The sequence below is a fragment of the Limulus polyphemus genome, unplaced genomic scaffold, assembly GCF_000517525.1.
Source record: "Limulus polyphemus unplaced genomic scaffold, Limulus_polyphemus-2.1.2 Scaffold397, whole genome shotgun sequence".
Lineage (NCBI taxonomy): Eukaryota > Metazoa > Arthropoda > Merostomata > Xiphosura > Limulidae > Limulus > Limulus polyphemus.
Window position 1 is genome coordinate 290,038 of NW_013666007.1, and position 27,102 is coordinate 317,139.

The following is a 27,102-nucleotide window of genomic DNA, read 5'->3' on the forward strand; positions in this document are numbered from 1 at the left end:
TAAGCAATCCTGAAAAATATTTGGGGGTGCTTAACTTTTTTCCAGGTGTATATTTTAACTGAATTATCAACTGCTTAATTACAGATAGTAATACAAAGGAAACTTGAATTTATTTTAGTTATGTAGACCAAAAATACCAAAACAACTCTGTGGCATTGTGCCTAAACCACCAGTTGAAAAACAGATACATGTCACCAAGAATATACTTTTACTACTACTGATAAAATGAAAGACACTGACACAAGTGAAACTGTAATGTATTGTACATAAACTATTACTTGGTAAAGTGAAAGACACTGACACAAATGAAACTGAAGTAGCTAACTTTTGGATACTTTAATTGTGAATTGAGAGATGAATCACAAAACAATGTATTTTGTAGATTTTTACTGAAATCTGAGATACTCATTAACAAATTGTACATTTTTTTAAATTCCACTTCGTTTATAGACTAGTATATGCTTATTTATATATTTAACTTTTTTTGAAAAATATCTATGTTTGAGTCAATAATGAATCTATTCAACTAAAATATTTTTAAAAGGACACCAATTTATCTAAAGATTGTTAAAAATGCTTGTTCATGGTGTATTGGTAGATTTGAAGAACGTGGCAAATATAGTAGATGATATTGAAATATTTAGAAACAAATTGATGTAACTTTCAGTGTGTAGTCTTACATATTAGAATTTCAAATAGCCTGAAGTTGAGTTAAATGATACTTTAAATTTAATAATTAAATTGTATTTTGGATTTAGCAGTTAAGTAAAAGCCGATATATAGTCAGTTTATGATATTTGCCAAGAATATTGATACACAGAGTTTCTTTGTTTAACACAAAAATATTTTAATATACACACAACAGTACAATTTACAATAACAGTTATTACAAATAGTTATTACAAATAATGATTTATAAACAAAAGTTTCACAAACTTACAAACAATATAAAGTCTTCTTTCTAGTCTGGAACTTCTTCAATATCTTATCGAGGGTTCATGATGAGCAAGTTAATTACTAGTCGACATAGGTATAATTCACTTAACAGGGAGCTAGCCAGCTTTGTCCTTCGTTATTCATCAGCCACACACGCACACCAAGTTTTCCACGATGAATTTATATATTTTTGTAAAAATACTAATGTCCGATGAGAATCCACTGAAATTAAATGATTTGTAATGTTCGAACTTTGCAAAGGTTTCTGGTCAAATATCTAAAGTTTTCCGATTGATAAGCATTATAGTAGTTTTATATGCATTCAGTATACTATATTCAATTTTATGAAAGTCTGTAGTAAGTGTTTCTGTTACAGGGCATCACTTTAAAATTAGATGAAACTGGAAAATGTATTGTAGCTCGAATTATGCATGGAGGGATGATTCATAGACAAGGTAATTTGTTCTTTGTCTTTGAATAAAAGCTAAAGCACATGTAAATATTTGACTTTTTACAAATTTATTGCTTTACTAAACTAAAAGATGAAATGCTTATATACATAACTTCTTTTTTTAAATTTATGTTTTAGTCATTAAATAAAAATTGAAAGGCTAACTACTTGTTTGTAACTAACCTTTGGAGATTTTAATTATGAATTGAGAGAAGAATCACAAGACAATGTATTTTACAGATTGTTACTGAAATCTGAGATACCCATAAAGAAATTGTAGGTTTTTGAAATTCCAAACATTTTTATATTTTAATCACTGGATTTGTTTATATTTGTTTTTGACTAATCCTGATGGAAAATATCTTAGAGTAATGATCAAATTTAATGGTAATATTCAGTAATTATAGTATTAAGATAAGAGTTATGGTGGAGTTCAAAGCCTTTATACAAGTGTTAAAATGCATAGAGAAGAAAACTGTACATTGGTTTCAATGAATTAAAAAATTCTTCTTTATGATTATGTCTCTTTTGTTTAATTATAAATCACTTGCCTTAAATAATTTGTATCTCAAGTAAATAATGTGGAAATAAAATGGGCATCAATAAATAAAGTACAATTTTGAAGTTAAAACTAACGTTTAAAAGAAAGTTTAGGTAGAGAAGACTGTGCTTGTTTTGAAATTTATGTGGAAAACATTTGTAAATGCTGTCCACAGATATATATATATATATATATATATAATCAATGTAATTGACATTGCACAATCTGTAAGTATAGATGCTGTGAAATATAAAATAAAAAGTTGTAATAAAAGAAAATTAATAAAAAAAACATTTCACAATAAGTTTTCAATTTAATGAAAAAAAAATGTGAATTTCATTATAAAATATTTAAAAAAAATCCAAGATTGAATTGTTTCAAAATTTTTGAAAAGTTTGTCCTCATGAAATTGTGTAAGTTATTACAATGTAAATAAAATTTTGCTTCTTCATTTTATTAAATGTAAAAAATAAATATTAACATTTTTGCACTAAAAAGTTTTGTTGTTGTTAAGCTCAATGATACACAATGGGCTATCTGTACACCCTCTCTTCGTGGGGTTTTTAGCATTATAAGCACTCAAGGGGGCTACATTATTTTAATAAAAATGTGCAACTGAACCTCAGTTACAGGTTGTTTTTTTGTCAGTAAAAATATTTTTCATTGGTATTTACTAATAATATGGTGGTTCAGTAGAGATATGGAAATAGTTTATGGGGTTTTTGTTTCTTACAAAGTGAAAATATTTGACATATTTTTGCATTATATCTATATGTTAAAAATGTTTTTTTTACTTGTATGGCTAATATGATTCTGTAGAATATAGTGTTTCACATTCATGTACAGTTAAATTATTGGTTAATAATTTTCATTGAAAATTGTGAATACAAAAACCCCCCACCTCTGTGGCTCAGAGGTAAACCTAGAGATTTATAATGTTAAAATTTAGGGTTTGTTCCCCATGATGGCCACCACATATAGCCCATTATGTATATCTTTGTACTTAACCACGAATGAATTAAATACAAAAAATTCCACATTTAAAATTGAATCTCTTGCATTTTATATTTTATACTTGTTTCAAGTAAAAACTGAGAAACACATTTAAAGGTTTTAAAGATAAACTAGATGAATGGTTAAGGAAGTGGACTAAGTTGATTCTATAATTTAATAAATTTCATTGTTTAGTTTTAATAAAATCACAGAATTTAAATTGCTGGGATGTTTGGTTGTAACAATAATATGATAGAAGAATTATTAATATAAATTATAATAATATAAATATTTTTATAAAAATTAACCAAATTTAGTGATTGTATTGTAATGTTACCAGATTTTTTTTAGTCTACTATTTTAGCAAAAACATTATTTAGCAACAGATTACGAAAAAATATAACTCTTATGAATCTGTTTTATTGGCTCTTTCTTTCTTAATATTTAATGAAAAGAAATTAGTAATCATTTTTTCATGCACTTAACACATTTGACATTACATTTTACTGACATTTTAAGAAACTAACAATTTACAAGGAGTGGCCTTTTCTGTGAGTATTGTCTGTTCTTATATAGCAACTCTTCATGTGGGTGATGAAATAAAAGAAATCAATGGAGTGCCTGTTGCAAACCAATCTGTTGAAGCACTTCAAACTATGATGGTAAGGACTACCATTCACTTAGAAACACTCTTGTGCCTCTTATTATATAACTTTCATCTTGGAATACCTGCTGTGTGATTTTATAAAATTGACATATGATATTTTAAGAAAGGTACATATGTTTTGAATTTGTTTTTAAACAAATGGATTTAATATATACATTTTCTAAACATATCTGTTAATTGTTTGCATTTTTTTATGTAACATTACAAATATATGTTTAAATTGTTTTAAGAGACAAACATGTATGCCATAATTCTGAATTCTTATAAAAAAAATTATGTTCATACACTTTAAAGTCACTCATAGTGATATATTAATATAAGGTAATTGCAGTGAACTAAGTACATACATCTTATCACTGTTTGTATTAAACTATGTATATTAATTTCAGTATGCTGTTAAAATTTAACATGTACTTTAACCTATTATTTGGTTATATATAAAGATATACATTGTAACACACATGTATATATATTGAGAAAGAGAAAGTCTTAATTTTGTAATTTTGTGTATATAACAATAGTTTTAACTTTTCTAAAAAATTAGGAGCATTAAGTCTCAAGACACTTCATTTTGTTGATAACAAATATATCTAGAAATAGTTTTCATTTATTAAGTTATTGATTATGCAGTAATTAATAGAATTTCAGGAATTAGTTTTATAATTTTAACTATACTATTCTTTTCTTCATACCACAGAGAGAAGCTCGGGGTAGTGTAACGTTCAAAATTGTTCCAAGCTATCGTAGTGCCCCTCCTCCCTGTGAGGTAAAGTTCCTATTTGTTAAAACATAATGAAACACTCCCTAAGTGTTGATATTAAAGGGCTGTTGTAATAAACTGTCCATTTCTATGTATAGGATTTGAAGAATATATAGCATTCATGCTACTAATTTATTCTTTTGAATAAATTATTCAGCAGACAAGCTGTTTATAATACAAAAATAAGTATGAAGTCGAATCTGTCTTTCGATTCACTATCTGACACTGATGTAACTTGATGACAAGTGGTGATTTGAAGGGTAGATTACACTTTATATTTATTTCTAGTGTCCATTTCTAATTTGTGGCTGTTGTTCTTAATATGTAGATTATAAAACATCAGTAAAGTTAACTTTTTAATCAAATGACAACATAATTGTAATGATAATTTCTCAGTTCCCTCCAGTTATTAGACTTGTATTTTAAATAAGTTTTTCAAGTAAGGATTGAAAGATAAAACTTTTAAAGCTAAATAAAAATTCATCAAATTGAGATGCACAAAAGCTCACATTATTTTTGCATCAAAATCTGCACCAAGCACATCACATTTTTACTCATAATCAGAGATAAAGAACTGTTTAGAGTCGCTTTACGTACTTCTTGGAAAGTACTTAACAGTAAGATGACTGGAAATAGATTAAAATAAACTTATTTGCTAATACAAAATACAACTATTTTTAAACAAGTTTTGAAGAGTCTAGCAGATTTTTTATCCTAGTTAACACACATTTTCAATAGCATTCACTAGCACTTCATGGAAATTAAAAACAGTTACATAAATACTTCATTTTGTAGTTAATAAAGCATAATTTGGTTAGTTTGTGTACCATGATGGAGTTCTAGACTTTTGACTTGTAATTTGATAGAACATGTAGGAAGTCTCATCACTTTTAACCTCACTGTGTAGTGTGCAGTTATTCAAATATTGTATTTCTTTTCTCAAATGCTGCTAGTATTTCCGGATAAACCCACCTCCTGTTTTAGTAAGTATAAACTTTAGTTTGGTAGAAAAATGTGAAGATGATAAAATAAAGAAATTAAAGGTGACTTTTAGAGAAAAATCACCTTTAAAAACTATAAAATTAATTGTTTAAAATACAGTGGCTATTACTGTGGCATTGAAATATTCCTGTTTATTTTACTTCATGTTATAAGACAGTCTAAGCTCTTTGTTTATGCTATAGCCTCAGTAATCCCAAGTTAGCACAGAATTATAACTGTGGTGTTTGTTTCAGATATCCACAATGAAGTGGAACTTCAATAAACCTGTGACATTAAACGATAGACTTTATTCTGGCTTGGAAAAACAGCATTTGCTTGAAATGTCACCAAGTAAATAAATTACTAACCTTGTAGACTATTCCATAATCTAATTATTGTTATTCTGTTAAAAGACTATTTATGTAGTGTAAAGGTTGGGAATAAATTTCTAATCAACATCTTTCTGGGTTAAGGCATTTTAATTCAAGTCAGTTAGAAAGTATAAACCATATGACAATGTCTTTGTCAAACCTGCAACATGTAATTACTAAAAGTAATCAAGAAATATGTATATTTCTACACAGCAAAATTTGTTTCAAAACATTTACAAGGTAAGTACATGAGGATAATATGACATTTTTCTCAATCTACTGTAAAAACAAAATCAAGACAGAAAAATAAGAATTTTAAACAACACTCAAAAATAAAGTGATTTAGAGAAATTCGTTAAAAAAATATAAACTATTTTCTGCTCTTGTTCAACTTAATAGTTTTTTTTATGATTATTTAAAATATTAAAGAATTTAATACTGTTTTTTTCATAGATCTACATGCGGGCTCAGTTTGATTATAATCCTTTAAAGGATGACCTTATACCTTGTGCCCAAGCTGGGATTTCATTTAGAATGGGAGATATTCTTCAAATTATCAGTAAAGATGACCATAACTGGTGGCAAGCCAAAAAAGAAGGTTCAGATAGCACAGCAGGGTTGATTCCTTCTCCAGAACTTCAGGAGTGGAGAACAGCCTATGTGGCCATGGAGAGGACCAAAAATGACCAAGGTATTGAGATTGAAATATAAAAACTTAGAAAATAACAAGATGCTGTCACTGAATCTGAGAAATAATATTGAGTTTTGAAAATATAGCGCTTACGCTAGAATGAGGTAACAAAGGTTTTCCAGATTTTTGAAACTGAAGCACAGAAATCAAAATTGTGTACATAAATATGAATCAAGGTTCTGACACTGAAGTACCAACATTTTAATTTGATATCTTGTATCAGAGTAACAAAAAAAAATGTTATTTATTATTTACAGTTTATAAGTTTTAGTGCAACTATGAATTCGTATAACTTTAGACTTCTCTGTAGATGTTTTCAGTAGCCCCTAGGTATACTGTACTTCTTTTCAGCCATAGTAACTACACATTTTTGAATATTTGCATTCACTACATACATATTTTTCTATGTTGGCAATAGACATAATACTTTCTTCTTGTTCACTTTCTAATAATCATATTAAATCCATACTGCTCTCTTGTCAGTTGTAGCTTCATGCTGCTTTTTTTTAACAATAACCATGCTACTTTTATGTTGTTTACTTATTACTAACCATACTTATTTACAACTAGTTGGAGTACCCATCCCCTGGACGGAAGTTATGTAAATTCACGAATAATTAAAGGTTATCTTGGGAGATGAAAGTTGTTTCTCTTATATGTAATTGTACGAAATGCAAAGATGCCCATAAAAACTGCAAAACACAAAATGTGAAAATGCAAATTTGCATGTATCTCTGTATGGACCCAACAAACCTTCATGCCAAATTTGGTTAAGATCCATCAACAGTAGTGGTAAAAAATGCTCATATAAACTGCAAAATGCAAAACTGAAAATTTTTATGTATCTCCCCATGGACCCAATGAACCTCCATACCAAATTGGGTGAAGATCCATCCAGAGGGGGGTGAAGTATTAGTAAAAAACACAAAAATGTCTGTAAAAACTGCAAAACTGAAAATTTGTGTGTACCCCTGCATGTACCTAATGAACCTCCATGCCAAATTTAGTGAAGATCCATCCACACACTGCAAAATAGTTACATGGACATACAACAGACAGTACTATTATACTTATATAGATTCACATTTGTGAATAGTCATGTTGCATATTTATCAAGAGCCACACTAATTTTTTAAAGTTCTGTTTGACAAAACCATACCTAATACATGAAGTTTTCTTTTAAATAGCCACACTGGTTTTGTAGTAGTGCTAGGGAGCTGTACCAAGTGTAGTGTGAGCATTGCACCCGCACAAAGTGTCGAACTATAGGGGGGGATGAGTTTGCATCTTTGAGGGGAATGATTAGATTTTTTTGAAGAAGGGCACAGAATTTATATTTTGCACAGGGCACCATCAACAACCAGTATGACCCTACTGGTTGCTGATCAATAATCCATTAATATCACATTTCTTACTTGCCTTTAACCACAGTGGCTAAATGTTGCTTGTCAGTTGCCATATTCTGCTTGTCACTCCCTTGCTATACCTGTCAGAAGACACAATTTTCAAGCCTCACTTTGTGGTCCTGGTTTCATTTTTCTCAGTTGCTATAAGCCTTTTGCTTTGCTTAACTCTCAAAAAGATTTTAACTGCCTTTATTAAAGCAACTGTCCAGAAAACTGTCTTCAGACTTAATGTTCAGTTTCAGTCTGGTAGGTGCTAGAACCTGATGTTACTGGTCATCTCAGTAAAATTATATTTTAAAAAATAGGTTTCAATACCCTGTTTATTGATATGAACTAGATGAAAACTATGGTTTATTTTACAGTAAATTGCTCAATATTTGGAAGGAAAAAGAAACACTACAAAGACAAATATCTAGCCAAACATAATGCCATTTTTGATCAACTAGATTTAGTTACTTATGAAGAAGTTGTGAAACTTCCAGCCTTCAAAAGAAAAACCCTTGTACTTTTAGGTAAGAAAAAAATTTGTTAAAATTTATTCAACAGTTTATTACCATGGTATCAACTTCAAACACTAACTTTTTTTATTGTTCTGGGTAATAGTTGATAAGTGTTATTTATAATGAAAGTTATTAGTAATCTTTGAATGATATGCTATTTCTGAACTCAAGCAGTTGTAAGTAATATCATTTGAAATTAACGTTTATTGATAAATCTGCCATAAACTCAAACAGATTATAATGATATAATGCACTAATGTTGATAACACTTTCAAGCCACTTTATATTTTGTTTAATGTGTTGATGTGGCCCGTCTGTGACTTTATTCCTAATGTATCAATTCGATTGCAAGTTCATTTGAGAGCTATAGCTGCCAATTACATGCATACTTGGAGAAGACACAATTTTTAGTCACAGACCAAGTTGTAGTATAAATGTTTGATCACATAGACATTTAAGTTATTTCTTTCTCTAAACTGACACCTTATGTCTAACTTGGACAAAAACCTTGCACCTTAAAAAGTATAGAACAAACAAATTTTCTCCTTCAGAATGAGAGTCACTTTGAAAAAGAATTGCATTTTTTAAATGTAATAAGTTCATATTTGTGTTTCTGTATCACTAACAGGTGCTCATGGTGTGGGAAGGAGACATATTAAGAACACATTGATAGCAAATCATCCAGACAAATATGCATATCCTATTCCACGTAAGTATTTTTTTTTCATTAAAAAATGTTTTCTTTGCTTTTTTGTTGTGAATTAATTAATAAAAATCTCTAGTCCATATGGTAAGTTTTTAATTAGGGAGTTTTGGGATACTTTAACCCGTTGACTACTGTTTCACCGTATAGGGTACAGTCTGCCTTTGGCAGTTAAATGCAAATGTACTGTATATGATGTAGGGCTTGCAAACATTCTGCATGCATTTAGAGGAGCTGCAGAAAGTGGGTTAAGAATCACTATATTGGTGCTGTAGTACATTTTATATAGTGTCTCTTAAGCTTGGAAGCTCCAAGATATTTCACAAAATATATCTTGTTGTTTTGAAGTAGCAGTTGACAAACAATTAGCATGGGACAAAATAATTATGCAAGGAAAGTTTAGTGAAAATGTTATCTTAATTCTTTAAATTAATTCTAGTCTACAAGTTCTTTGAATATGAAAACAGTATAGGATACCAATCTCTTTAAATCCTCAATGCTAACACAAAATTCAAAACGAGTTTATACAGGATGGCTAAGAGTATGAAAAACCTGGAAAAATCGGGGAAAGTGTGCTCTCCTTTTTGATTTCTGAACCTATATATGCTCAGAAACCATGAAGTTTAAGTATACCAGTTTTTAGTGTAACTTAACCTTGGTCAGTCTATTTGATCTTGTGATAGCTTTGATCAGATATTCATTTATAAATAAAAATATATTTTTCGTTTTTCATCAATTTACAGTACCTTTATTTGAAGTTCTTTTCCTGTAGTACCAAAGTCTGAAGTATGTATGTTATGAAGTTTTTTTACTTCTTATAAGCAGGATACAAGCTGAAGTGATGTTAATTAAATACCATTATGAGGGAAATTTTAAATATTAGTGTGCTTTATGTGTACATGTGCAGGCTTGAAAAGTTAGGGAGATTTTTTGAAAGAATCTGGCCACCCTGTTAATTTCCTAAACAATGTTTTACTGTAATGGATAAGCCTGAGAAAACAAAACATTTCATCCACTTGTACAAAACTAATCCAACTAAACAATAGCTAGTGTGGTAGGTAGCTTTCTGAATGTATAAATTTTGGGATATATCACAAAATTTCTCTAATTTTATATATGTAGCATATATCAGACAATATTTTGAGTTCCCAGCTCTAGAATGTTTCATAACCAATTTCTTGAACTTGGAAATTCATGGGTATTTCACAAAGTAGCTTTCATTTACTTGAGTGTCATATATTCTCTGAAATTTATGTTTTCATCCTTTCCACAGATACAACGAGAGCTCCAAGGAAAATGGAAGAAAATGGAAAGAACTATTTCTTTGTTTCCCATGATGAAATGATGACAGACATTGCAGCTAATGAATACCTAGAATATGGGACCCATGAAGATGCAATGTATGGCACAAAACTAGAAACAATACGTAGGATTCATCAAGAGGAAAAGATAGCTATTCTTGATGTAGAACCACAGGTGACTGAGAAATAATTATGTACTTTCATCAAGACATCTACAAGTTTTTTAATTAAGATAATGTAGGTTATCTGTCACTTGTGACTACTTTCAAAGTTGGTTAGTATAGGTAACCAGCCAGTTTAAAAACTGGCATGGTGCGAATTACTTAACTAATTTAAAACGTAGCATTTATATTGGTATGGGCCAATATGCCACTTAATTTTCTCGAAGTTACTATGATATGGAATTCATCCAGTATTAGTAGTGCTTTTGACTTTTTGATTTTAGCCAGTGAAAATTTTTTCTTGTATATGAAACGGTATGAAGATACTTGGTTTACAAGTTGTTTCAAGAAACAGTTAAATCGCAATTAAGGTGGAACAGTACAGTTATACAAAATATCATAAACTGTAATTGTACATATTGTAAATGATCTTAAAATGTACAAGTGTTAAAAATTAATTCCAAATGTATTTGTATGGTCATTTCCTCTCACAAGTGTGGGAAATGAACTCATTTGTAGCAACATAAGGACTTTCCACAAACGTTCTAGTGCCTAGATATGCATGTAAGCAGTGTTACAAATACTGAATATTTTAAACAATACATCTAGGTTCTATGCATAACTTTTAATGAGTTTTTTTTTTTAACTACTACATTGAAATTTCGTACTGTAGTGTATCATATATACAGCATCTCAGCTAGAATATTTAAGAAAAACTTTTACACTTTAGCATTCTTGCTGAACATGTTGATAGTCATTAAAAACATTGTAAAACTTTTTTGTGGGTCACCAGCAACGAGAAAGCATGATGAGTTCACTTAGATTTCCTACAACAAAAAAAAAGTGCATCTAACAAAGTATTAATGAGCCGTATAGTAGTAGAGAAATACAGTAACTGGATGTTTGGTGTTCTTTAATACCTATCTTTCTAGCTGTTATATTATTTTGACACTTATGATAAGTATTAAAAGATGGTGTTTTCTAAATTGTTATGAGTCTGAGTAATTGAGATCATTGTGTAATGTAGTATGTAGAATAGGGTGTAAAATGTTCTTTGTTTGGATGAGAAAGTTTTGGGAAAATTATAGGCTATGTAAGTGAATAGGGTGCTTTAGTCAATTTGTGTTAAAAATAAGCAGTGATTAGTATTAGTTATTGAAAACCAATGGGAAAAGTTAAGTATCCTTATAGAATTCAGATATTATTATTGTTTACAGTTAAAAGACTTTTGTACTTCCATGCTTAAACATAATGAGTTCTTATCTTTATAAGAAAGAGAGTATGAAAAGTATACTTAATTAGCTATATTTATTACTGGTTTGATTTTTAGTTTTGATCTAAGTAGCTTGCGCTCACAGGAACTTAATAATAATTTAAGTAGTATAATCATTGTGAAACTGAAATTAGACTTTTTTGGAGTTAAATTATGCACTGAGAAGTCAATCTTATTATCCCAGTGAGTTTGTTAATTGTATTCCTCCAGTAATTACCAGATTTTATCAGTATTATAAATCTACGAGTTGTATGTCTTTCCCAGAAAATTTGTTTTTAAACTGAATACAAAAATCTATTTACTGCAATGGTTTAAAGGACAAGCAGCATTAATAATTTGCCACATTTCTTATAAGGAATTACTCAGTTTTTGTCCTGAAATAGAGAAAGTATAAATATAAAAAAATAATAAGTTTTCTGTTTACTTTACAGGCCTTAAAGATACTAAGAACAGCAGAATACACTCCTTATGTGATCTTTATTGCTGCACCATCTTTATCAACAATTAATGATGTAAGTTACTAAGACAATTGGTTAAATCCTTCCCACATTTTGATTTCATAAAGATACCATGAAATGGGGATTTGAAGATTTAAAGAAATACTACAGATACACGTATCAAGTTTATTGTTATCTCTCATATAGCACTAAGGTAAGATATCCACTACAGATGGCTTAGAATAAGTCAAAGTGGATGCACAACAGCTCACTTCTTTACTGGAAATATTAATGAAAATTTATTTTCAACTATATTCAAGTATATAAATCCGTTTGCCATAACAATTAAAAAGATTTTTTAGTGTTTTATGATGTTACATCCAAGTAACAGGGTGACAAACATGATTGTATGTTTTTTCCATATGCCATATTTATTTAAATTATTTCACTCTAATAATATTTCTTTCTCAGACTGATGGAAGCCTTGAACGACTGACCAAGGAGAGTGAACTTCTTCGACAAGCTTATGGGCATTTGTTTGACTTGACAGTAGTGAACAACAACATTGATGAAACAATACAGATTTTGGAGAAAGCTATGGAGAAGATAAGTGTGACTCCTCAGTGGGTACCTGTAAGCTGGGTATATTGATTGCCTCATGAACTTGCTCAGGACTTTTTATGTGCTCCAACATTTATTCTACTCTGAAGAAGGTGAAGGAGTGTTTGGTATCTTTTTACTGACATCAAAAACCACACTGATTTTCTTTTCATTCCATAATCAAAACGTTCCAGGAACATTATCTACATATACAAATTGGCTGTTTGTACAAATACCCCATGGTGCTGCCTAAACTAGGTTTATGTGTATGGTCTAACCTGCAGTGTTAAAGTTTCATGTAAAAAATCTGATATAAGCCTCTTCTAGCAACATCAATTAAATATAGGTATGAAGTTAGAAGTAGAAAAAGTGCACAAACACTTTAGCTCATGAGATATCAAACAGGGGTCTTTTTATGTTTGAAGTTGATCCTTCTGTTTGTAAAATGAGGCCTTTGGTGTGAAATTTAGAGAGATCAAAGATAAGTTTGTTTATTTGGAGTTGGTGCCAGCCAAAAAAATAATATCCTGAGTGTTGGAAAGAAAATAAACGAAGTCTTTAGATGTGAAATTTATAGTGGTAGTGCAAAACAGAACTTGTATCTTAAGAAAACACAGAAGTGTTTTTGCTTGAGGTTTGTAGAATCCAGAAATAGAAGTGCTCTATCTGCATGTAAAGATATGATATGAAATTTGCACTAATAATGTTAAAATGTTTCAGCCTTGATGACACAGAGGTATTTATTTTTAAAGTTAGTATCAACCAGTTTGTTAGAAGGGACCTTTAGTGTGAAGTTTATAGTAGTAGTATCAAACAAAGACATTTTGGCTCATTAACTAAGGACTAATAGAGATGTTAATGTTGAAAGATTAGGCGTGATGTTTATAATGATAATATATAGACAGAAAAGACAATTTGTTTCATGAACTGATTGGTTAATGTTTGAAGTTGGTTTCAAAGTGAAATAGGACCAAGAAGTTTCAGCAGTTGATATCCTCTTTCATTTTGCTTCATTTAGCTAGAAGTTGTTACTATGAAGCTGACAACCAGCAATACTTGATACTTGTAGGTTAGAAAAGGTCTCTGTTGTTAAGTCCCTACCAGTCATTCATTTTTACTTCACCTGGAGTAAACAATTTCCTGGGAACTTGTATGACCTTATCATGGTTGATCCAGTTCTAATTTACATACATAAAGACAGACAGTACTGGAAAATAATGAATAGCTCAACTGGACATTAAAAAATGATTTCGAATTATTTGTGGGGTTAATGTCATTCAGCCTTCTTTGTGGCCAATATCTTTTAAAATGGGATATGAAGTGAATGTCAGCAATGCTTATATATATACCATCTTCAGCCATTTGCTTATAAGTGCTAAAGTTAGGATTAATCAGAGAGAGATATGTTATATGCTTTGTTGTTATACTCTTTGATGATGTCAAGATGTTTAACAGCTTCGTTTTGTGATCTAAACTGAAAAATGCATGAACACTTAGAATGTTTAATAGTGAACAGTGAAAACCACAGTTATTTTTTGGATCATTCATAAAATGCAAACTAAATTTTTGTTCAGGACTATTTACATATGAAGCACTTTTCACTATTAATAAATGAAATATAAAAGCAAAATAACCTTCAAAATCTCCTATTGGACTATTTTTGTAATCAAATTCCACTATTATTAACACTGCGTAGAAATGACCTTTACTGCTTCTACTGTAGCATAAACCAAGAAAATTTCAGTACTAAGGCAACATATATTGTATTCATCATACTAAAGTCTGTTCCTAAACATGATGGTCTTGGATATAGTTTAAATGTTGATAAGTATCACTTTGATGAAGAACATCTACCTACCAAATGCACTCAGGTTACTGAATATTTTTGAATTGTGTAGTTGCTGCTTTTCTGATATGTGCTCTTCTAGTACCATACATGGTGTTAGACAGACGTGTCTACCTGATGATAAACACAAACCGGACAAGCTTCTGATGATGATAAGTCATGATTTCAGACAATTTGATTTGTCTCTCTATATATATATATATGATGATGCCAGACATGCTAATATCTGTTTTAAACAAGATGACCTAAATCAGGATTTCTTATCTCATGATTATATTAGACGGATTGATCTACCTTTCCATAATCATAATATTATAAACAAGTTAGTCTATTGGATTATAAACAGAAAGGCTCATTTGTTTGGCTAGAAGTAGGCCAGTTTGTCTAATGTTACTTTATACGTTGCTAAACATGTTGTCAAATAAAACTGTTTTATATTTTGATAAAAAAATGTGTCATAAGCTGACATATTTTTTGATAAGCGTGCTGATGTCTGGAAAGCCAGTGTATCTGATGACAGAAATGGTGCTTCAAATTTAGCAAATATAGATTTTGTTTATGCTGTTGAGCTAAATTTCACTAATTTGTATTTGCACTGAATTATTCAGATGCTAGTCTGTAGTTACTTTTAAGTTTTTCTTTTAAAACCCACTTATATTAGTTTTAGAGAACTATTTGATGTATGTTGTCACTCTGTTTTCTACTCATAACTGCCTATAGAAACTCTGATACTGATATTTGCACCAGCATTTTTTTTATATATATTATAATGAGACAAGAGAATAAAACATTCCATTTCATATTCACTTGATTTATTACCTCTCAAACAATACCAGATCAGGTTTTTATAACACTATTGAAGATGTAAAAGATAAAATTATTTTATGCTAATTTTTTGTTGAGTGATAATGTATTTAGGAATAATAAAATTTGATTAAATATGTATTGTGAAACTTTGTACATACTTAGTTATATATTTTGGTTTTAAGAAGTAACATGAGACTTTAGATAGTTGATGGAAAATTGACTTTATTGTTTTATGGGAGGACTTGATAGCATTTTGTGCTTCAAATAACAAAGGTTTTGAAAGTAATATCAGTTTTTTTATAATGCAAAGAGTACACCAAATCAATGTGTAGCTAATGCAGTTCTGTTGATATGGAGGTTACGTATAACACATCTGAAGTGTGAATGTAATGCAGTTATATACAAAAGAGTAGAATGTTTATGTGATGTAGTTATAAACATACTACAGCAGTAGAATGCATAGATAATACAAATATACACACAATTATATATGTGTAATGCAGTTATACACAAACACAGCAGTGGAATGTGTAGTTCAAATTATCATAGTTAATAAACTTTGCTTTTGAACAGGCATAGTTTTTATATGTTGTGCTTAATAAAGATACTTGTTTCACTTCAAAGTTACAGAGAATATTATATTAGTTTTTTTTTGTGTGGATATTCTTGCAGATCTAAACAAGGACTATCTTCTGCACTAGCTATTCCTAATTTTTGATCTGATAGGTTGGGAGGGGGGATAGCTAGTCAACAGCATCCACCACTAATTCTTGACTGATTGAATAATGAGATTTGGCTGCTACTCTTATAGTGCACTTATGGCCTCAGAGTGTGGAGCACTTTTTTTTCTTTCTCCGTAACAAAAAACCATGAACCCTTAGATCCACAGTCTTGAACATTAACCACCTGGCCACATTCGGCCCATAACATTGTAAAATTCACCATAGACTTTAATATTATTACTTTGTTTCTTTTTTCAGTGAATGGAAGTTAGCTACAAGGAAAAAAAAGATCAATAGTTAATTCTGGAAATTGGAAGTTTTCTATTACTATTTATTTAGAAAAACAACTATTTTCTTACTAATTGACTGCGGCATCCTTTTTTAGTCAATTAATAGACTGCAACCTACAGGTAAGGTTATCTAATACAGTGTAAATTATATTATCAGTTGAATTAGCAAGCAAATGCAAGTTATAATCCTGGTTTGATGCTTAAGGTGTATTTTTAGATTAATCAATAAGCTATCAGCTGGCTACTTGCATAATCTGTAGATGATTTAATACAAGTTCATATGATTATTTGTATATTTTATTATGACCTTTGTTGGTAAATTGTCATTATAGGCTTTTCTAAAGATATATAGATTTCTTATATCCAATATATATGTATTATTACTGCCCTTCTTTTTTTTTTTTTTTACTTGTTAACTAAATTACTCTGTTCAAATTGAAGCCTTTTATTAGATAAAATAATGCTGTGTTATAAGTGGATGTTATTTCAGTATATGATTTTTTTAGTGGAACATTTTGTAGTATAAGGTCAAGTTATGATTTATGTATGTTATAGTGGTTATACTTGTGAGACATTGTTTCTCTGGAGTAATCTTTTGAACTTCTGTTTTCTTCAGACTTGTGTGCCAGATTGGGTGATTTTCTTTTCCATTAACCTGATATATGTGTATTTCAGGGATTTTATTACAAATCTTAAGTATTTTTGATTCATTGGTTAGTATAGTTTATAACAATACTGTTCCAGGGCTTTAATTGTTCTTTCAAGTAAACGTAGCTACTGTATTAAATTTTAATTTGTCTTACAGAACTCTTTACACCAATTACAGTTATAATATTGTTTTTTTTTAATTTTGTGGCTATATAAATTTATACATTATGTATCATGTTATTAATTAAGGCTTTTAAGAAATTTATTTTCTGCATTCTTTGTTTTGTTGCACTAATATTCAGAAAATGTGTGGTTTAAGAAAAAGTTTACTATTTACAGATTGTTACGTTACATAGAAGGTGTAATGTTAGCTTTTTCTGAACTTAAATTTTTTATTGCTATGAAATCAGTATTTTGTCAGCTTTTGTTCATTTTAACAGTTGTGTAGGCTTGAAAATTTCTATTGTTAAAGCAGTATTTAAATAGTAATAAAATTATTATTTTAAAATACATTTAAAAATATAGAAAATTTCTTCTGGATATACTCTAAATAGCATATTAATACAAACCCTTATTATTGCTGTTATGAGACAAATTTATTTTATTAAAATCAGAGTAATTACTTAACAAGCTAAACAGCTGATTTGTTAACAGAAAATTAACTTGTTTACATCAAGTGTGACTATTCATATACCAGAGCAGGTGTTACCTCACATCCTCTACAAAGCCTGTATAATAAAATGTTCTTAAGTAGCAATTATATTTTTTAATTAAAAAGCAAGACAAAAACAAAGATGTTAGATATTTTTATTACAAAGATATTGTTCCCTGATTTTGAAACTATGTTGAGGGTACAGAGTAATAATTTAAGCTTAGAAAGGCACCACCCTTTCAAAACCCAGTTTTTTTTTCATTGTGTAAAGGGTCCAACTAAAATAAACAGAAAAAGTTTAGCTTATAATGTTTTTACACATTTTGTTGCAGAACTTTTATTTCATAAATAAATTGTAAATTTTTTAACTTTCCTGTAATCTCCTTGCTAAACCATTCTTATTTCATAGGGTTTGGTTGGTAATCTTATCAGAATTTTTTAGCAAGGTATTTTGTATTGAAACATTCACTTTAAAAGTATATTATATCTAACTTTAAATATCTGAAAATACATGCATGGGCCTCACCATTGTACAAATTAATGTATGAGGAGTAAAATCAGCTCATCTTGCAACAGCTACCTTGATTCAACCTTTAGATTTGAACTTTTACTAGGAAATATGTTTCTAACCTTTAAGTCTACTAAAAGTTCCTGTAAAAAATAATTAAATACAGACTGTTATGCAAACATTAAAAATTGTTATGATGAGCTAATGCAGCTGAAGTATAGATAATTTTTTTCCTTGATATACATACATGTAAATTTAAAATAGTGATGCTGCATGAAGCACAAAATTATTTTGTGTGCCTAGATATATTAAATTTCCTCTATTGCCAATTGAAGTGCTATCTCAAAACTTTACAAAAACACTATATTGATACACTTGCAGTTTTAAATTTTTCATTTAGAATAATGTTCCACACTTAAAATTGCATCAGTTTTACACATCATTTTATAAATTAAGTGATCTAGACCTAAAGTACAGATTATAAAAACTTCAGCACAAGTGCTCAAGTTCATGTGTACATCATGTTTTTGTATTTCATCGTAAACATTTTTGATAATTATAATTCCACAGAATGTGCTACACACTTTTGTTAAATAGATTCAACTTAATCGAACTGTTGCTCTCAATTAAAGCAGTGTGACTATAAATCATTATTCATTTATGTTTTATCTGTAACAAGCCTTTTCATAATATAAAGTTTACAATCTGTCCAAAAATACACATCAAATTTACACTAGATCTTTTCTCAGCGAAACAAAGTTTTGACAGTCAGTTTTACCATATGCTTGCATAATGTTAATGAACATTCTTCAAACATATACTTATAACTACCAATACAGTATGTTTTGTTTGCACAACTTGTAAGTTTTTTTGTGTACCTGGTTAATGCAAATACAGTAATTTACCTGAAAATTTTCTCTCCGTGTATCATGAACCATGACATTGTTTCATAATAGGGATCACAAGGAATTGCACAAAACCCTAATAAAAAGCATCTTAAACAGTAAAGATTCAGTTCAAACAACATTTTAAAACCTTTACTATTGACTGCTAAAGTTCCACACATATAAAAATGTTCAAGAAAAAGAAAAGCCGCTCAAAATGGCCTGTTTTTAATTCTTATTATTTTCTTGCCAGACTAGAACAAAAACAGGTTAATATATTGCACCCAAACCTTTTGTAAAATACAAAATAAGGTACTGCGAAGGTCATAAGGGTAATGAAAAGTCAATTTGTTTCTTCTATATTTTACATAAGCTCAAAAATCTTTATTCTAGTGTAAAGGATATTATCATTACCCTTTGAAGTTAGCTTTCTTACAAATATTTGGTGTTCCTTTAAAAAACTTAAGAACAGTGTGAAACATGAATTACCAGCCAATAGTAGATGAACATTAAATGACTATAATGTGTAGATATTCAATGCTTTTTACACTATACAATTGGTGTCTTTATGGAGCCAAACCCTATATTATGTATGAAGTGAAGGAGTAAAGAAAAAATCAGTACACATAATATTAAATTTTATTACGCACATTCGTAGAATAATTACTTTAAAAGCAATGTTTTATTTGAAAAGGCTGTTTTTCTACTGGTAAAATGTTGTATGTGCTTATTGACGGTTGTGTCTTAGTCTAGACATATATTTTCCCATTGCTGTTCATTGTATATAGAGAATTTAGTTACAGAGAAACTATCATTATATTCTCAAACAAATCTCCAGCTGCAGCTTAACACTTTACACCACAAACTAATGCGATCAAATAGTCGATAGCTACAGTTAAATCATCATGAACCGTATCAAATAGCTATGATATCAGGTAATCCTTTGCACATAGTTGAGCATAAAATAAAACCTGCAAATAGAGATCATGAAGAAAGTACACAAACATGGCTGGAGATACCATAGACATTATTTACTCAAACTACTAATCCATATTTTGACTCCACCAAATGTAATTCTAGATAACAGCATGGAGCCAAAATTTGGGTTTGTAGTTTGAGTACATAATGTCTATAGTATCTCCAGCCTTATTTGCTTACTTTCTTTACGATCTCTATTTGCAGGTTTTAAAATTCCCAATTTTTATTTATCTTGTGTTATCAGCCATACGGTATGTCATTGAATTTTTGCTTCAGTCTCGAGGTGCTTAGAAAATGAACATTTACATACCATATTCAACCTTTTGCAGAAATAAAAATTGGGTGATTAAAAAATTAATATAAAAATGTGTGCAACTTCTGATGCTTTTGACAGTTAGATTTTTTACTGGTTAGAATGATTTATTTTGATATTGATGTGTGGGAGAAAAACATCTAGAAAGTTTCTTTTTGAGTCCAATGTCTACAAGAAAAATAAACCAGCAACTACAGTAACTGTGTAAGTGGAACTATTATTATTATCATCATTTATTTTAATTATTACAAGTTGATCTTTTCAGAGAGTTAATTACATTCAAGTCTTAAGTATGTTTAGCACAGAATAGACAAATTAAATAAAATTATCAAATACACACAAAAAAATGTCATTATTCTTTTTTAACAAGTTTAGAAATGTTTTTAAAAATTAACATTTTACTTCTTTTGTGAGGGAAAATTATTTAAACTATAAGAAAAAAACAGAGGTAGTTTTAAATGAATTATTCCATAAAATTATATAGAAAACAACAGTCAGAAATTGAATACAAAGTTTGTGAACAGGCTATAAACTTCACAACTTCAATTGAGATTCTAATATATAGTTAAAGGAAACCTTGGAAAACAAGCTAATGACAAACATTATTTTCTAGTAAATCAAGTTATACACAAGTCTTGAAAAACAACTTGATTGGTTGTTCAGTTAGTGTACTTACAAGTGACTGAAACACAATTCAGAAAGAAAATCAACTTGTGTAATGACATGAAAAGGTATTGGTAACTTACCACATCAGCAGCATTAAGTAGACACTAAACAAAACAACTGATTGCTAAAAGTCTCAGAATAATTTATACTAAACAGCGAACAAATCCTAACCTAGGACAATACAAGTCAAACGGCAGAAGTTTTTTTTTGTTTTGTTTTTTAATCTCAAAGATTATCTGGAATGCTATATAACCTTCTAAACCAAAGAACATATAAACATTTCCCCATGGGTCTTAAAAGACTCCAACATGCCTCAAGTTTTCAATACAGAATTATGAAAGTTGTTTAATTGAAACAATATTGTTTCTTTATATTGCTAAAACAAAATATACTTTCATTAAGTCAGCATAGTCAAATCATCTCTCTCTCTTTTTTCTTTTAACACTATATCTGTTCTTTTTTTTATTAGTTAAAACCAATGAACTAAGATAATCTACATACCAAAGTATTAGAATAGTCCTTTAAATGACATTTGCACTATCTTAATTTTAACTTAAATATGTTTTGAAATATGAAAAGAATTTAATTAAAACTTAAGACTTAAAGACAAATAATTACACAACAGTATATGTATTTATGGCAAAGCTACTAAGACAATCAGCTAAGGGCCATAATTTTGAACTACTGACCAGAAGGAAAGCAGCCAATCAGCAGCATCCTACCACCCATCCTAATCAACTGTCACTCTTATAACAAATCCACAGAATGAAGAGTGGGGGGATATCTTATGGAATCAAACCAGGCTCACTAGCTCCTAAATTCAATGCAATAGCAGCTGCACCTTGTGGTTTATAACTAAGTTCTTCAAAACTTCAGACTTGTGAATTATAACATTTTTAAGAAACAAATTTCTTTATTCAAAAAACAAGCAACAACTATTGTTCTTAATAGTTGCAATGATCATATGGTCGTTTTTCTCTCGAGCAAACTTTTCATTGTAGAATTCATCTTGATAACTTAATGCCATATTCACACTTCAATACATTTATTTGTAATAAGACTTGAGCTTATTTTTTATGTTCAACACTTTAAAAATGTATCCTATTTATTAATACTACATGACTAAAAATATAGTTGTGAGCTTCATCCACTGTATTAATTTTTGATTACTATCTAATCTTATTCAAACATTATCCTATAATCAAAATTATATTATTACAATACTTAACATTTTTGCTTCACTATCCTGTCAAGATGATATTACATTCAGTCTAATACATATCTGACACAATTTTCCTAATAAAATCAGTTGACGACTCCAACGATTTTAAAAATGCACAATATTTTATAAAGTCAAAAAACTCTAAATGTTTTGGTGAAACATACTCTATCATCCTCAGGAGACCAGAAAAACACAAGAAATTTCATTTATATACTCAAGTAAATGTACAATTATTTGTACAGTGGCGCCATTTCTAAAATTGATTTCCAGAAATTCACTTCAGTGAGACCAGGACCTAAATCTCTATTCAATATCATTTCGTTTTTAGCAATTTTAAATGATTCTCTTATGTTTAATTCATTTTTTAACTTCTTGAAGTATTTGTAGGTTGTTTGTGAAGAGTTCACCACATGTTCTACCAAGGCCCAGTCAAGAGTGTTTTATTTATCAACAGCATTAAAAATATAACTTGTCAAATAACCTTTACTTCTCAATTAAAATTAATTAATATCATTAATTGTGTTAAAGATAAAATTGAAGTAAAGGACAGATGTGGAATATATAAATCTCTTGTAGTTATGGTTTAAGGTATATTGGACAGGTAAGTAGAAATTTGAAGTTTAAATAACATAAAAATGCTGTTGATAAATAAAAAACTAGTGATTCAGACTTGGCAGAACATATGGTGAACTCTTCACATAGTATTGGTTAGGACAACCTACAAATACTTCAGGAAGTTAAAAAATGAATTAAACATAACAGAGTCATTAGAAATTGCTAAAAACCAAATAATATTGAATAGAGATTTAGGTCCTGGTGTCACTGAAGTGAATTTCTGAAAATCAATTTTGTAAATGGCGCCACTGTACAAATAATTGTACATTTACTTGAGTATATAAATGAAATTTCTTGTGTTTTTCTGGTCTCCTGAGGATGATAGAGTATGCTCCACTGAAACATGTTGTGTTTCTTAGTTTTATATTTGCTTTTAACTTTATAAAATGAATTATTGTGCATTTCTAAAAATGTTGGTGTTGTCGACTTATTTTATTAAATTCCTACAAAAGAACTGTCAGTCAAATATATTGAACAATTCTCCTAACATAAATAGTGAAACATTAATATAACCATGATAATATATATTGAACATCAGTATAAGTTTTTAAATGAAAGATAGCTATAAAAGTATTATGATGTAGAACCTGAAATTATGTTCCTTTACAATAAATAATACAAGTTTCAAAAGAAATATAGACTTGGAGATATTGTTTAGGTTAGTTACTAAGTTTAAAAGATTGTTTAAAACACAAACACTGACTTATTACAAAAATGTCTTTGCTTTCTTGAAACAGGCAAACATTTTACAGAAAAGTACAACATTCAAAATGAAATAAAACATTGCTTCACTTGGGAAATTTTGTACATTTAAGGAAACAAATCGGAATGTGAAATTGCTACAACTATACGTATATATATATATATACAGTAAATCATTATTAATAAGGTAATACACCAATCAAACAGACATTTTATAAATATGATTACAACAACTTCAAGATGTATATCAAAAACTCCAGTAACAATATCAAAAATGCATCAGTTAATGATTGTCTGTATGTAGAAGAGTGAGATGGGAGCCAGACAGACAGAAAACATATGACAAAAATGTTTCACGTATCAATATATTCCAAGAGTCAAAGTGCCAAGAATGTGCACAACAAATGTAAAGCCTTGTATAATTCACACGGAGATAAAACATTTAATACATTAAATGTACTGATGAGCAGTGAAAGCTTTACAAGTTAACTACAGACATCACTGCTGGAGGCAAATATTTGTTCAGCTTTAGACTGCTACCTGTGATTTCTTCACAAAAAACAAAAAGCTGTATAGAAAAAGTGACACAAAACGTGATTATCATGGCAGGAAAACAATTTCAATTGAGTATGTTAGCACCACTCTTGAATATTGTTTTTACAAAGAAAAAACTAAAACTGCTTACTCATAAAGACTTAAAGAATAGTTGCATAGCAATAATGTGCAACATTGAATATAAGGCAATCAGAAAATACAAATGGGTAAAGTAACATCTAAAATTGATAAGGAACTGTGCATCAAAATTTAAAACTGTGGAAAGATTTTTTTTTTTTACTTTTTGAAAGATACAACATCATACATACCAGTAACAAGTACACACTTATAAGGAAATATGGTACTGACTTTAAAAACAAATAGTGCATCAAATTAGAATGCAATGAACTAAATATTTTAAAGAATGCAACATAAGTTTTTGTAACACTGATAGACAGATAGTTTCATGATAATTTAAGCATAATACAGTAAACATAATTAACTATTCAATATTTATAAGAACACAAAAAAAATATCTTCAAAACAAGACATTAACTAAAACAGTAATAAGCAGAAAGCAATGAACAGAATATTTTAAAAGATATCACATTAACACTAAAACACCAACACATACACAAACCAGGCAGAGAACATCAACACACACAAGCAATAGTACATAAGCATTATTTTAATTTGAAAGAAATACATTGACTTCCAAATCTAAACAATTATCTGAGGGAATATAATCATCTAAATGGAGCATTAGTAATTAGAACTTCAAAAACAATATTCCTTAGTTCTAGTAATTATAGTGATGTAAAACAAAATGCAATTAACTCTACAGTATTTACATCTTTTTTTATACACATCTCAAAAGAAGCTTAAGTTCTACAACTGACAACATATTTTGTCATGGTTTAAGTTTACCTCTAATTGCTTTCCGAGCATTAAAGACTAAAATCCAACACATTCACTGAAAATTATCCATACTTACATTCTAGCATATCACAAGCAAAACTGTCACTCAGAACACAGTTTCTAAGATTGATGGGCTGAAGTTTCAATTCATATTAGATAAAACACAGCTAACTACAGCACCATGAGTATTTTGTCCTGTTGTACTGTATGTTCTTGGTCAAAGATAAAGGTAAGACCTTCTAAATGATCAGGCAAATTTGTTGGTCCTAAAATCTTGTGGTGGTATTGGTAAAACTGGGAAGATAAACACTGGAAGAAAAGCTCTATAGTCTACTGGCTTGTGCTAAAAGTACAAGTAACAAGATAAAGCCTCACACTATCTAGACTTTTTACAAAGATTATAAAGCAAAAATTTCAAAGAGCTCTAGAAGCTCTTACCAACTTCTACATAACTTTTACTTTCTCATCTTAACACATCAACCTTTAATCAGTGGTACAAAATTGTGACCTTATACAGGACATATAGTTGGTTCCCAACTTTCAGGAAACACCTAACTTTTCACAAGTTAAATCACTACATACATGTATGTTTATATGCATAGACAAACACACATATGTACATGTACATACATACATACATATATATATATATATTTATATATATATATATATAAGTTTGGACCCTCAGTCAGACATCTCTCTCTCTCTCTTTTTTTTGCTAACAGTGTCTGTTCTGTATCAATTCATACAATAGATTGTCTTGGAAGAATGCTGATGGAATTAATAGTCTTTTCAGTAAGTAGCAATAGCTGAAGTAAGAAGATTGATTATACAATTCCACTTATTTCTAAAGGAGGAAAAATAATAATATTAAAATACAACTTAAGTGTTGTTTCTTCTCTCCAAACATTTATTCTGTTGAAGATCAAATGGTGGGAGTCAAGTTTTTTCTCAGTAGTCCTGTTTACCATGCTCTCCTCTTAATGTAAAACTTAAAATAAAAAGACACGTTAAAAGACTTGTCAACAAAGTTAATACTTTTGGCACTATTTTGACATTTGACAGCAGGAAAGTCATATGTTAAGCAAACATTAAGAGGTTACCACCAACGTTAGGAAGAAAACTTCTTTGTCTGTATATAAGGAGTGATGTCTTTGATAGCTTGTAGAATCCTCTTGATGTGTCCCACCTTGTTGACACCCAAGTCCTAGGAAAAAGCATAAAGTAATTTTAATAAAATGTTAGAGAATACATAAAACAAATTACACTTTTAAAAACTTGTATGTTGGTTAAACATAATATACAGGTTTTGATTGTTCCTTAATTCATTAGCAAAGTGATCTTCAGTTAAAACTTTTTTCAATGTGTGACATTCAGCCTATACAGATAAGTGATATTTTTATTTAGGAAAGAAATACCATTTCAAGTTTAATATAGTTAAACTTCTGAATATATGGTACAAGCTGTAAAATACTTTATTCTTAATAACTTCAATAAAAATTATAAAATATGAATAATTTTTCTAAAATGTTCGCTGCCATATTAAATAGGTATATAAAATAAATTCCTGAAATTACTTATTTCAAGAAGAAAACTTGTTTCATTCTTATACCAAGTAACAAAATCACTGATGTACAAAACAACATAGAATATATATAAAAACCTCACAGTACAAACACAGGTCTTACTTATATGTACCAAAGTAGAACAATGGTGAACATACATACATATGTCAGAATTTAAAATATAATTATTTTTCCCAAGTGTCAAAATATAAAGTCTTTTAGTTGTATTTCTTAATAGTATAAATATATACTGTGTTGTTGTTGGGCTTAAGATTCTTCTAGAGTAGGTGTCTGTGACTTGTTAGCAATAAATTCAATGATAAATTACTTGTTTTCAAAATAATATATACACCTGGAAAAAAGTTAAGCACCCCCAACTTTTTTTCAAGTGATTCAGATTCGACGTTCTTGTGACTGATTATAAATTACCATTCAATCTAAACGTGTTTATCAAATGAAA

General features: G+C 29.3%; 2 protein-coding genes across 13 annotated transcripts in view; one reads left to right on the plus strand and one right to left on the minus strand.

Moving 5' to 3' along the window:
• Positions 1 to 18,454, plus strand: part of LOC106457961 (peripheral plasma membrane protein CASK-like) — a 253,764-nt gene extending 235,310 nt beyond the window's left edge. For 3 of the 5 annotated variants that reach the window (XM_022384048.1, XM_022384049.1, XM_022384050.1), the window contains 10 exons: positions 1,313 to 1,391; positions 3,498 to 3,583; positions 4,286 to 4,354; positions 5,302 to 5,331; positions 6,154 to 6,391; positions 8,160 to 8,309; positions 8,926 to 9,006; positions 10,274 to 10,476; positions 12,167 to 12,247; positions 12,644 to 18,454. In XM_022384048.1, the coding sequence (XP_022239756.1) occupies positions 1,313 to 1,391; positions 3,498 to 3,583; positions 4,286 to 4,354; positions 5,302 to 5,331; positions 6,154 to 6,391; positions 8,160 to 8,309; positions 8,926 to 9,006; positions 10,274 to 10,476; positions 12,167 to 12,247; positions 12,644 to 12,823 (1,197 nt within the window). In that variant the 3' untranslated portion in view covers positions 12,824 to 18,454. The remainder of the gene's footprint in view (positions 1 to 1,312; positions 1,392 to 3,497; positions 3,584 to 4,285; positions 4,355 to 5,301; positions 5,332 to 6,153; positions 6,392 to 8,159; positions 8,310 to 8,925; positions 9,007 to 10,273; positions 10,477 to 12,166; positions 12,248 to 12,643) is intronic. The other 2 variants (XM_013917406.2, XM_022384051.1) reach the window with 1 other exon arrangement.
• Positions 18,455 to 23,872: 5,418 nt separating this feature from the next.
• LOC106457958 (diacylglycerol kinase eta-like) overlaps positions 23,873 to 27,102 on the minus strand; it is a 148,835-nt gene continuing 145,605 nt past the window's right edge. For all 8 annotated transcript variants that reach the window (XM_022384053.1, XM_022384055.1, XM_022384052.1 and 5 more), the window contains one exon: positions 23,873 to 24,193. In XM_022384053.1, the coding sequence (XP_022239761.1) occupies positions 24,104 to 24,193 (90 nt within the window). In that variant the 3' untranslated portion in view covers positions 23,873 to 24,103. The remainder of the gene's footprint in view (positions 24,194 to 27,102) is intronic.